This window comes from Dromaius novaehollandiae, chromosome 3 (assembly GCF_036370855.1).
Source record: "Dromaius novaehollandiae isolate bDroNov1 chromosome 3, bDroNov1.hap1, whole genome shotgun sequence".
Classification (NCBI taxonomy): domain Eukaryota; kingdom Metazoa; phylum Chordata; class Aves; order Casuariiformes; family Dromaiidae; genus Dromaius; species Dromaius novaehollandiae.
The window spans coordinates 5,835,815-5,849,311 of NC_088100.1; the positions used below are offsets into that span (position 1 = coordinate 5,835,815).

At 38.0% G+C, this 13,497-nt stretch overlaps 1 protein-coding gene across 1 annotated transcript; it reads left to right on the top strand.

Moving 5' to 3' along the window:
• The first annotated feature begins 277 nt into the window (after positions 1-277).
• Positions 278-12,205, top strand: LOC112979559 (cysteine-rich venom protein-like). The gene is made up of 9 exons (XM_026093856.2): positions 278-589; positions 1,867-2,129; positions 6,153-6,214; positions 7,525-7,647; positions 8,633-8,723; positions 9,257-9,402; positions 10,021-10,115; positions 10,854-10,942; positions 11,755-12,205. The coding sequence occupies exons 3-9, from the start codon at positions 6,155-6,157 to the stop codon at positions 11,880-11,882; spliced, it is 732 nt and encodes a 243-aa protein (XP_025949641.1). The 5' UTR covers positions 278-589; positions 1,867-2,129; positions 6,153-6,154; the 3' UTR covers positions 11,883-12,205.
• Positions 12,206-13,497: the final 1,292 nt, after the last annotated feature.

Consider the following 13,497-nt stretch of genomic DNA (forward strand, 5'->3'; position numbering starts at 1 on the left):
AGCCATGCATTTTCCCATATAAAAAAATACGTATTATTTTGGCTTTTATTGACAACATTTTTGTTTGCTGTTCAAACAGTACTACATTAGGATTCTTACAATGTTTCTGAATTCAGTTATGAACCCAATGCTCTTTTAAAAATGATTATACCTGACTAAAAATTAGACTCATGTTTTGTGACAGCTGTTCTGCCAAACTAATCCAAGCTGTGTGGGAAATTAAAGAATTAATAGATTATTTTATTTTGTGTATTTATTATTATGGAACAGAATCCCTCACATTTTTAGGCCACTGAGTTTTCTGCACTTGACTAGTCCTTGCAACTGGTGGGAGTGACGAACAAGATTATGTTGACATCCTGTCTCTTATTTTATGAATTGCCAAGACTACCTCCATCCCTGTAAAATGAAAAAAAAACCCAAACACTTCATGTTTTCCTCTCCTTTGTTCTGTTTCTAGGGTGCTGGTTTTTCTAATGAGTAACATAAGAGTAATGAAATCCTCTCTACGAGCCAAAAGAAGTTAAAAATCTCCCCTTCATTTCAAAGCACAAGATCAGGAAATCCAGAGGTGCTCTCTTCATATTTTGTAGGTTATATACAAATATTTTTAACTATTGAATATATTTTTGAAGGATTTATCCATGGCAGATATGAGCATTTATTGAAATAGCGTTGCCTCAGATAAGCAGACAGTCATACGCAGCTAGGCATACCTGTAGTCTGTTGTCCGACTTGCTGAGAATTAATAATGGGTTTTTTTGCAAAACAAAGTTAGCTAAAAGGGTCAAGTCTGCAAAGTGTCTTGTACAGCCAAGAAAAAAGATCTTTGCAAAATGTGAACAACACAGAACAGCATGAATTTTAATCAAAGGCACTAGTTAAGCTGTCATTAACTTCAGTGGAACTGGAAATTTGCCTTCATTGTTTGGGCTCAAACCAGATTCTAACAGTTCGGATTTCTATAAGGGACAGAAGAATTTCCACAGTCAAATCTCTAAAGCTGAATTTACCTATTTTTTTTATCTAACTTTCCATAGATTTATTTTTCAGGATATACATATATTTGCATAGACCAGTAGACTAAATAAACATGTCTGTATCAAACCACTCCTCCCTTTCTGGTAGTCCACATAAGGTAGATGGAATTGATATGCTAAATTACTCTTTGTGCCATGGTCCCGGATGCCAGTTTTGCTGATCTTTGTTTTCTTCCCCTTGCTTCTACCCTTAGACCATGAATTGTAGCATATCTGGCAGTCATTCTTCATAAAACAAACGGATTTGACTATTTAAACTGGTGTGGCAAGCTCTAAAGACATACCTGTGGCAGTACTGTTTCATTTTAACAATACAAATAAAGCTCAGGTGAGCATGTCAAATTAATGAAAATTGCTGAGTACAGTGGATGGGAAGGGGAATGTGTCCTTCCCATTTAAAGATTCCAGACAGGCTTGGATAAATACTTTCTGCATGGTAGCAGGGTGAAACCAGAACGATCTCCGAAGATGCTGAGTATCTGGAGCTGCTAGACTCTGCCTGCCCCTACACTGGATAGAAAAAGGCAGTCTGAATAGCCACGACAGGCAGCCTATTAAGCTTTCTGGTAGTGACAACCTTAGTCTTATCAAAGTTATCGGAAGCACTTCAGAACAAAAAGCATATTCACACTTATCTCAGAACCCAAGAGGGTGTGGGAGGCCTTATCAGGACTGACTTTCCACGGTGCTGCGTGCTGTACAAATAAAGGACAAAAGCAGCTGTGTTACATAGGATTTATAACCCAATATTAAAATAATGGTAACAACCAGAAATCCCGGATAAAATGGGAAACAATGGAATAATATTGGGTTGCATTTTGGACAGGAATCTCAACACGTCATCACCCAAAATGGAGTCCAGTGTGTAGACATCACAGCAAAGGCAACAGCGAAGGAGGGAACTGGAGAAGAAGAAAGAGGACATGTCCAGATGCTTCCTACGGAGTTTCTCCTGAGGACAACTGGTAGCCTGGAGGGAAGCAAGACAGATTGTGTCTGCACAGAGCAGAAGAAGAGGTGGGCACTGGGGCCTTCCTGGTACCACCTGACAAGTGACAGTGAAAGCAAAGATGCTGTGAAAAGAGAAAGGTGAGCTGAGTGACACAACACTGAAGAAAAATGTAAACACGGGCCAAGCCTCCCTCCAAGCTAGGGGAAGAGGCAAGCCAACAAATAAACACGCACGCACATCTGTAGCCATTCTGCAAGTATGTTTTTTCTGAGCAACACTTTGGGTAACAGACTTTTACTGTGTATATAAATAATGCCCGATGTTGCAGGCTTTTGGCCTAAATAAGCTAAGGGGATACAATTTTATTTAGCAAACAAACCTCAGGAACAGAGTTCCCCAATATGTAGGTCCTTCTGTGCATGGCTATGATGTGAGTTGCTGACTTACCTTTTTCCCTCAAAATATCTTTTGGTCTTGCCAGAGCCAGAAAAGGCAATGCTAAGCAGCCATCCCTAAACTCAAGCTTTCACTCCGTGGCCAGCATTGCAGCCTGCTGATCAGATGGCAGGTTTATTGGCAAAGTCTTTTTGCTCTGGGAAAAAACAGGCCTTTTTCTTCTCTTTCCTTGCCCTGGAGACAAACAAAAAAGCCAGAACAATGCAACTGGATTGGTTCACTTTCAGCCACCTATTTCCTAAGAAAGGTTCATTCTCTTAAAATGGGCAGCCCCATAGATGACGTCATTGTCTGCAATAAATATTGGCAAAGGAAGAGAAGGGCATACAAAAATATACATATATATACAGCTCTAGAGTGAGGAGAACCTCTAATTCCTACTGCTCCTTTCAAGATATAGACGGATTCTAGCGAGAGAAAGGTAATGTATGCAGAATTTAATTTCGGTATTAGAAATTATATCCATACAGGCATTTGTTCTGCTTTGATTAGGCGCTGTTACAAAGAGTAATGTAGTTAATATCTAAGTCATATGAAACCTGGTAATTAAAAGTAATGTCTCCTTGTAATAATCCCAGAGACAGAATTTAAAAATAAATGGTATTTTCTACTTAGAAAAACATGCCTTGTACCTGTCTAGGTGAGAAATGGCCTAAGTGAAGTCTACTTCCCAAGTTTCTTTAGATCAAAAAGTAGTCCTTTGACTCCATTACTTCATTCTTTAAATATGAGTATAAATCAACCCATTTTGCATAGGGTTATGGTCAGCTACAGTAAATGTATTTCTGATGTCATTTGAATTACTGTTATGTTGAATGCATTCCTCTGGAGTAGTGGGATGCACCAACACAGCTGAGTTCATAATTTTTCCTTTTCGAGATGTTAACTATTTGTCTAAACTTTGAAATGCATACTTTACAAAATATTTATGATATCTTCTAGTATATAGTAAGCTGAGTGTTTTCTTAAACAATAGAGTGAAAAATGTGCTACAAATTGAAAGTTAAAACCATAAACTCACAGAAGGAAGAAAAACTGTATTTTGAAGTAACTGAAAAGACAGATATTTCCACTATCATAAACTTTCAGACCTGCTACATACTGAAAATTTGATCAGATGAAAAAAAGAAAAACCTGGACTGTATTTTTCAAATAGAACTTTATTTCTAGCTTTTTAGGTAGTCAATTTTTATTTTTACATTAAATCAAAATTGCATGAAACGTCCAGACCTATCTAGAGGTACAATACTAGAATTAGTCTTTTTGGAAACATAGAAGTGGTTTAGTGGATTGAATACTCTTTACATGGATCTGAGAACAGTCATTTTCTGACTTTGAAAGTATTTCCAAATAAATTTACTCCAAGGGATGGTTTTGATTGTATGCTTGGACAACTGTAGATATGCAATAGTGTTTGAACCAAGTTTAATTAAATCTGGAGCTTAAAATGTTTTATATTTCCAGTTGTTGCACTTATCCGGGGAGTCCCAGGCTCTGTTCATGAATGTGCTAGAATCTTATTTCTGTGTGTAATGGTAAAAGAAAATTTCTGTAACTGGAGGAAGAGTCAGACAACTCCTCTGCAGCCAAAGACATCCCTCCAGTCCAAGAATTTATCCTTCAATAAAAGAATAGAGAAATCTAGCTTTACCTTTGAGGGCTGCTGGATCAATTCACTGATGTGATTTCCTTATGCAAGTGTGGGAAAACAAAGTAAAGAACATCTGAATGACATGAAGTCTTGAGTGTGATAGTTTATCTTGTTGACTTACACCATGCAGTGGAATACCTGCCCAATCTAGCTGCAGCCTATCTACCTACAGGAGCATTATAGTCACCAGACCACATCACCTTGGTGTTTTTGTAGGCCAAATTGACTTCCTCGGAGGTAAGATTTCTCGGCCCAGGCACAGTGCCATCATCGTACAACGATGAAGCCCACTGGATCCAAACTCATATCTCCACATGGCACTGCAGTGATGTCCCTTTTGTTGGTGTATTGGTTTGGGCATTGCTACCCCGGGCTTGTTACAGTGTGTGGAGTTTATGCTCCCTCCTCACCACACCAAGATAGGATAGAAAAACACTTCTGGGTGAAGTGGTCTCTATTGGATGTTTCTGCAATGCACATGGTGCATTTACATTCTCTGAGTGAGATACAGTCTCAGTGGAAAGTCTGTATTCTTTGTTGTAGAAACTATGAATATTTCTAATTACAGTCATTGGCTTCTAAGGTCACTTGGAGTGACCTCAAAGTTAAATGCTTGCAAGAGCATCATTAATCAGTCTCTTTACCATGACATCATATACTCTTACATGTGTATTGGCATATTCCTACTGCAAACTAGTGTGGAATACCCATAAAATGTGAATGAAAAGAGATCACCCACACAAAGAAAAACATTTGAAAACTTGGTGTTTTTCAGTGTTCAGTTAGGCCTTTCCCAGACGGATTGGTGGAATGTTTACATTTTCACTGTATATTTACAGTTTTATCAGATATTATGGTAGTAGTTTCCCTGTCAAGGAGGGTTTCCTAGATCTCCATCACTGACCTGTACTGCTCACACTGTGTATTTCGCCCATAGGCCAGCTCTGAGGTTTATTATGCTAGACTGTTTTTATTATCTCTATTTTCCTTTCTTTGTTTCAATTTGTTTTTAAGATAGATAACCCTCTGAGTTCAAAGTTACTCTCACTTAGGAGTTTGCCACATCTTTACTCTTTACCAAGAAAAAAAAGACAAAACTTCCTTTATATGATCAGTGCTACTAAGATACGAAACATTTGCTTCTCTTCTTCTGATGTATAGAAAATAATGATTGCATGAGGATGAGTGGGTTTCAGACTGTGTACTGTGTACTGTAAGGGCTTTTAATAGTCAGAATGCAATAAACAGTGTTACTGTTCACTGGAGATTTTATTTATATCTGCATGTCAGATGTAACTTGAGGGTGATCAGCACCATTTGCCAGATAGCTTATGAACCTGTTAGACGAGTGAATAGGGAGTAAGAAAGAAATGGAGACAACTGACCGTGTGTTCAAACAGTGCTCCACTCCAGCATACCGGTTCCCAATATGGATGATGCTTGTTCGAGCAGCACATTGGTGTTATACTATTAAATAAATGAACAGGCTTTTTTTCATAAAGGAAGAAAAAGACAAAGAAAATGCTGAAAATTCAACATATTTTGGATAACAATAATGTTTGGCATTTCTGGTCTTTTATTTTCCTACTTAAAAAGTTTGAACACAATTTATCTTTGTTTCCATAGTCCTGTTCTTCAGTGGAAATAAGCTTTGATAAATCAGACACAGTTATGTTAAGGAAGTCAAGAGGGAGTTGATCCATCTGTTGCAAGGAACACACTTTATGCTGCTTGAAGACCCTGCCTCAATGGTGGATAGAGTCTTCTTTGTGGGAGTGATAGTGGTGCCCATGCACCATCATACCCTCATTTATTCTTTATATAGACAAGTTTCAAAACAAAATCTTCTGATCCTCCAGTCCACACCAGTTCTATCCAGTTAACTCTGCAGATACTGCAGTGAACATGCAACTACATCAGTCATCAAATAAAATATTCTTCTGTGTAGCAGGCTTCACTTTGCAACAGTTTTGTAACCTGTTCACAATACCACGGCACCCAAAAAACTTTATGCAACTAATATATTTTGTATTTTGCTTTGTTTTCTCTTCAGAAATGGGTCCACTACTTGCAATCATTTTTCTGGCTGCTTTGCTACATCAATCTGCTGGACAGGTAAGAGCTTTCATCCATGTGCAAAAGAGCCATATCTGAGCCTGTAGTATAGGTCACTCAGGTTGTTTTGTCTTGTCTGTCTAGTAATCCTTAAAGCTTTAAAACTCAGAGTTAAAATTATTTTTCACGTGTCACTTCCACATTTCTCTAAGATTTTTGTATTAAAATATTTCATCTGCCTATCATATTATCCTCTTCACTTGAATACAGCCATTTTGAATAGAAATTTTCCCCCTAAACATGAAGCGAAGCTACTCCAAGATCATGTATCTAAGTACCAGGCATCTACTCTTCCCCACTCCTCAGGATTAACCTCATAAGATGTAGATATATACTATGTAGACATTTGGATGTGAGCTATTTGTCAAAATCTGCTTGGTAATGAATTTAAATTCATTTTATACAACTTGGAAATCATAGAATTTAGTCTCTCTCATTTTATGCTTTTTTTTCTTGATCATAAAGGCAAACTGAGATGATTTTTAGATATCTACTTCTATGGTGTAGATATCTAAAATTAAATAAGTTGAATCACTGCCTAGAGTAGACATCATCACAACAATGGTGGAATTCATCTCACTGACTTCATCATCAAAAATTAGTACTTTAGATCTCAGACAGGTTCCCTCTACAATCAGTGGAAGGAGAAAAAAGCACTTCTAGATGATGGTTCCTTCAGTCCTAAGAAGGAATTTCATGGATTGAACCGCCTCTGCTCTTTCCAGTAATAACAGAGTGAAGATGCCTAGCTTAGATCCAGATGACTAATTTTTAGACATTAAGTGTGAAGAACCCCATTCTGAGGGATGTTTTAGCCTGAAAAATCTAATGTAAGCATCGCAACTGTTTTTCTCAGCAAGGATCCATGGTCTGACATTGCTGACAGCAGACAATCTAAATCATTCATTGATTTCTGGACCTAAGTACCTCAGAAAATGGTCTGGAAACAGCCCTAAATTCTGATCCAGCTTCAAATACTTCCAAAGCTTACAGGTGACAGGAGTATGCAAAAGGTTAAGACCAGTTATGAGCTTTGGATCCAGAGCTAAACTTTCTTCATGTTTGATGGGGAGACATCTGGAGAGAGCACTGCAAACTGTGGGTTCCACTTAGGCTTGTGTCTCCCTATGAAAAGTGTAGTTCATATGAATGAATGGAGAAAAATATCAGCAGTTATAAGAATTGAAAAAACAGTAAAAGAAAGTCGAGAATTTCCCAGGAGCTTTACTTTGACAAGAAGCTAGTAATTAATTTTTTTCATTAAACCTTTGAGAACCAAAACCACCATAGTTGTTATTTTTCTATTTCAGCCTAAAAAACCAGATGTTTCTTTCTTTGTTATTCCTGTGGCTCAAAAACGACAAGAGATTCTTGATCAACACAATGAAATACGGAGATCTGTCATTCCCACAGCCAGCAACATGCTGAAGATGGTAAGCTATGCATTATGGCCAACCTGCTTTCCAGATCACTAGCAGAAGATTGTAGCCTTCTAAATAATCCACAAGAGTGGACAAAGACCAGTGAACAGAGAGCAGGAAAAGTGCTCTGGGATTAAGAGGTGAAGAAAACAAAATTTTAACCCTATTATTCTGCAGGCTTCATGCTTCGTCTTCCACAGCTCAATGCTTTCACTTGCAAAATCAGTGCAATGGTCTCAGAACAGATCCCAGTGGCTACTCAGAATCTCTCTCTCAACCACCATGTCTTAGTTCCCACAGTTAGCAAAACTCAGGAAGCATGGGAAATGTCCATGAGGAGATTTATTCTACAGTGGGGTGGAAGAAGTTGCACATGGGAATTAGACCACTTGTTTCTTGTTTAAAGCCTCAAAAAAGAGCTCGAGTAGCCCATGCATATGGGAGAGTACTGTGAGAGGTACTGTGTCCCCAGGAAAACCTCAGTCTAGGGTTATTTGTATAGTGGAGCTATGAAACACAGGTTTGCCCAACCATGGGCCATTTATTACCATCAAATCTATATTAACACAGCCTGGAGAGTAAATTGCAAGTTCTTGCATTATGTTTGTTTATTGAAACAGACAGCATCTGCATCCCTTTTCAGGGAAAGCTTTTTAACTGGGGATAAGATATAAAATATAGTGATGTTTCTTGGGTTATGGCTACCACTCTTTAGCACAAGCAGTTCTCTTGAAAAAAGAGAAACAAATGCCCTGGACCAAGGAAAGTGTGCAGAGCAAGGGTGGAACAGGAACACCAGCAGCGGCACGTTGCTGAATTGCACAAAGAAAAAATGTGTTGCCCATGCCCCAGTGGTGTAAACTGGTGTGACTCCTCTGCTTTCTGCTGAGCACCACAGGAGCGTTCAGCACACAATCCTCAAATCACTCCCCATTTTTTTCTTTCTCCCTCGTGGACTGCACTGTGATGTGGATACTTCAACTTTTGTGTCTTTCAGGAATGGAGTGAGAAAGCTGCCATCAGTGCTCAGAAATGGGCAAATAAGTGTCAAATGAAGAGCAGTCCCAGAGAGGAGAGACTTATCGATGGTACGTGAAGAATTTGGAGCCTAAGCTGATGGGTTAATGATGATCTGCAGATGGCCCCTGTGCCTACGAACTAGAAATAAGGATAACTTTTAATCAGATGTAGTATATCTTTTGAGGATTATTAAATATAAAAATATCATCCTTGGCATAGAAAGACCCTGAAAGATAAATTGTGGAAGCCTGAGAGAGGGGGGGAGGCTAGATACTTGCCCTGTTTTTATATCCTTTGTTAAATATTTGCTTTTGCTCCCTGCTGGAGACAAGGTGGTGCAATAGACGGACGACCCTTTGGTCTAAGTATAGCTATTCTTGTGTAAAATTTTGTAGTCAAATACATATTTGGGACCTAAATCTCACTGAAATCAGAAGAACTCTGCAGCTTTCATAGGGTCAGGTGCACCCTCCTCTTCTCAGAACCACAGGGCAGACAGGTTGGCATCGTAGACCATTTTTAGGATGTAACTATGTCATACCTACCACCCTAGGTCTTACTTCTTTCCTGGGTAATACAACTGACTTATTTCTACTTTCAGGTGTCCCCTGTGATGAGAATATATTGCAGTTAACTTACCCCAAGACGTGGTCTGAAGCAATTAGTACATGGTATAGTCAGATAGCTGGTTTCAAGTATGGGAGTGAATCACTCAAGTATACGGCTAATATCCAGAGCTATACTCAGGTATGGAGAACTGAAACAAATAGCAGTTATACACTAGAATTATGTGAGTACAATGAGTTGGGAGATTTTTATTATCAGAAAAAAAAATTATCACTGTCATCAAACCATTATCTATCAATCATTCACACTATATGCAAAGCCAACTGATTAATTAAAACCCTCTTGCACCTACTTCATAGACCCTGCAACAAGCCTTTAAGAAGAGCTGTTCAGAAGACAAACATGCATCAGCAGAAAAAAAAATGTTGAAATATCTTTAATCTTAAAATAAGAGGAAAACACTGAAATATGTATACATTTTATTTGCAGGGGATTTAAACATTTGATTAGGATAATTCAAAGCAAAGTATCTATGATGAAAATATTCAAATAGAAACTTTTGCTGTCCTCACAGAAAATGTATCTATCTGAAACATTTGCAAACTGGAGGATGTGGCTAACTCATTTTCCTATTTATTCTTCCTGGCTGCTAGACTGCATATTTAACAACTGAAAAAAACAAACAGAACAAAGTAAAAACCATCTTCCAGTTCTGCTATTTTGTGAGCTCACTAATGAGAATTCAGAGAGTAAATAAAACATGCCTCTGACCTAATGTATTTATTTTCATTTCTACAGCTAATCCAGTATAACAGCTACCAGGTTGGATGTGCAGTTGCCTATTGTCCTAACAGCCGGTTCAACTACTTTTATGTTTGTCATTACTACCCTCCGTATGTACTGCCCTTTTACTCATTTAACATGGGATAATCCTGGACATGTTTTCAAAAAATCCTGTGGTCCATTGGTCATGTGTAGGATCAAATGCTTGCAGTTTATTTTAATTCTTGATAATTCTGAAAAAAACAATGATGTGAATTGTGAGTGTGGGAAGAAAGTAGAAATGATTGTCAATTAACATGCAGTCAAAATATTGATGTTTATTTTATTTCATATTGAAACAGAAATTAGGGTATCTTAGCATGTGAATAAGGTCCTAGATGTGTTAGGATATGGCTCATAAATCATTCTGTAACTTTGATCACAAATGAGAAAGCTAGAAGCTAAGTGAAGGCAAAGAGCAAATGAGCATTTACAGGGGTAAAGAGCACATCTGTAACACCTGCATGTCAGAAGGGGTCTGCTGACGTTATTTCCTTATAATTCTCAATGCAGTTAGAAGCCATTAGAAAAGCAGGAGTTTGGAAGTAGAAAAGATTTTTTTTTTTTAAACTGGTAGTGCTGTACAAAGACAAACTGTCAATTAATTTTCTTTCCTCCTTCCCCAAATCTTATCAGTCTTCCCATTTGAACTTGAGATTCTTGTAGTTATAGAATAACTCAAACACAGAAAATTGCTTCATTCAAAAATGGGTGGAATTCTTTCACTGTGGGAAAGGATTTAAGCTTCTGTTAGAGGCTCAGAGCTGCTCTTTGATCTTGTTTCATGTTGTCTTTCTTTGGACTTTCAGAAGAAACAATCAAGTACCAGCAGCTACACCTTACAAAATAGGACCAAAATGTGGTGATTGTCCGGGCCACTGTGACCGTGGGCTTTGCAGTAAGTGAATCCATGTTCCTCCTCAAGGCAAATGCTCCGCCATTTCAGATAATAACTTTCTTCCTCCGTAATTTTCACTTTTTCATGTTTATATATTGCTAGTCTGGAAGTAAGTCACCATAGAACTTCCTCTTCCGTTTCCCTCCCCAGGAATACTAGGAATTAAAAATCCCGCTTTAATGGATATAATGGATAAATTGTGCCGCTGTCTAGCAAAAAAATGCAAAACTGTATAATCAGTGTCGTGCTGCCCTCTTCTGGAAAGTTCAAGACAAAATACTATACTGCTCATCTAAGGGCGTGTACGAGTTGACAGGGTCCGTATGTCCATATGCACCTAAAGGCATGCTCAGGCCCTTGGGTTTTGCAGACTTCCATGTGGAGCAGGTCAAAGTATGCACATATACAGGAGCTGTAAGACATCAATTCTCTGTCTGTATTCCCATTTCTATAAAACAGAGGAAAATAATCATCTTGCCTTTCTTGGGTTTATTGTTCTGTTTAACTCCTGAAAGCTTTGCAAATGTGCTGAGACCTTTAAGTAGAAAATGTGCGTTCCCACTTTCAATGGATTTATAGAAGGGATGACTATTGTTTGCAGAGCTTTAATTTGCTTATAGTCTGGTTTATTTTCTTCCATATTAAATTAATATTCAAGTAATTTTAACACCAGAGCAGAGGAAATGATAAAAAGAAGACTATATAGTCTGGAAAATAAATGAGAAAATACATTTTGGAAAACACACAAGTATCAGACCAGGACCAGGTTCTCAATTAATATTTCACATTTTTTTTCTGTCTGTTTATTTTAGCCAATCCTTGCAAGCTTCAAGATTTATTGACAAACTGTGCAAATCTGAGAAGCTTGTTCGGCTGTGACTTTGAGATGGTGAGAAAAAAGTGTCCTGCTGCCTGCAGATGCACTACTGAAATCATATAATGTCCTGGTGGATGTCATTACAGCGGCTTTGAGACTGACTTATTTGGAAAGAATAAAACTAACCATGACATGTATTTGCTCTCAGTTTATCAGCTCAGACTGAGTTGTAGGCAACATTTTTATGAAATCACACCATTATTTCAGTCCTAAATTAGTCTAGTAACTCAAGTAACCTCTGATGTTGTTTTAGGCTTAATAAAATTCATCTTTAAGCTACTAATGGATTTCTTTTTCCCTTTTTCTTGCAATGGAGCTTTCACTGAATCATTTCTTTTTAATGGGAATTACTCTTTTAAAACAGTTTTTGTAATATACATTAAATTCTACTTAACTTTCTTCTGCTGCCTTTTCTTCGGTTGTAAATGGAATGTTATCTTGCTAAATAAACACCTGCTTTATCATTTCCAAGCAGAGCTTTTCATTGAAGTTCTTTATAATTTGATTCCTTCATTTGGAAAATTCCTTATAAATATCTCAAGGTTCTTTGATACTTTATGCTAGTGGGCAGAAGTCTGGAAAAGAAAGGCAAAGACAGAATTGATGGATTCTTTTTTACAGCCGAAATAAGAGAGATACGTTGAGTCTGCCAACTTTTACCTCAGGCTTAAACACAGAGCTTCCAATGCACCTATATATTCTAGTGATTAATGATAATTTTTTCATATAGCACGAACAGTCAAGAAATAGGAAGTAGGTACAGATCATTTTTCAAAGTGTTCGTACAGAGAAAGAGGCACATATATCCCTTCCTATCACCTTTATGGATAGTCCCTGCTTGCTTGGAATTAATATTGCAGCATGTAGGATAAAATACTGCTAAAACAAAAATTGCAATAGAAGCCAGTCCTCCAAAATCCCCATCACAAGACCTTCTTTTCTCCAGCTCTCTCCAGGGAACTTCCTACTGCCAGGTCCTGTCTGTGGACAGCTCTAGGACCTCTTCAAGAGGATTGAGTTCAGCTCAGGGCCTCCACTCTGCCTTTTCCCATCTGCATTTGCAGGCAGACAGCCAGCTCTGACCTACAGGGGAATTTAGCTGGATCTGTTCCACTTGGTCACAACACTAGTTTAGTTCTTGCACTGATTCTTAGGATGCATTTACTCCAGTAAGATTTTTCATTACCTGCTTTTTCAGACCCTCTGCAATGCATGGCATAACTTCAAAGGACTGAGCGTCTGTATTGACCCAGCACTGAGGGCTCAGATTTATCACCTGCTAGTGACATTTGTTACTTGGAGAAACATCCTTTTTCTGACCCATTTAGTGAGGACTGTTGTCATAATTGGGCCTATTTCGATACTAGCAATATTATTACATTGATAAAAGTCTTTGAAAATGGCAGAGGCTGATTGTTTTTATCTCATCATGATATCACTTCTGAGTATCCACACTTGCAAAACATACGTATTAAACATAGGTGTCACATATGTATTAAAAGAAGAATATCTCTTTTAGTCCTTGCTGGAACCCTGCGATGGGTGCTGTTCAAAGACACTCTTGGGTTGCGTCTGTAGTTTTCAAGACACTGAAACAAATTGCTTTGCCTTCAGCCATTTTCAGATTTATTTTCCTGCTCTGACCCTTAACCCTTGACCACTTGCACAAAATTACACC

Excerpts from the sequence above, each read along its gene's own strand:
- LOC112979559 (XM_026093856.2), top strand. The coding sequence starts at position 6,155 with ATGGGTCCACTACTTGCAATCATTTTTCTGGCTGCTTTGCTACATCAA. Across the intron at positions 6,215-7,524 it reads TACATCAATCTGCTGGACAG|CCTAAAAAACCAGATGTTTC; the intron begins GTAAGAGCTTTC and ends TTTCTATTTCAG. Across the intron at positions 8,724-9,256 it reads AGAGGAGAGACTTATCGATG|GTGTCCCCTGTGATGAGAAT; the intron begins GTACGTGAAGAA and ends TTCTACTTTCAG.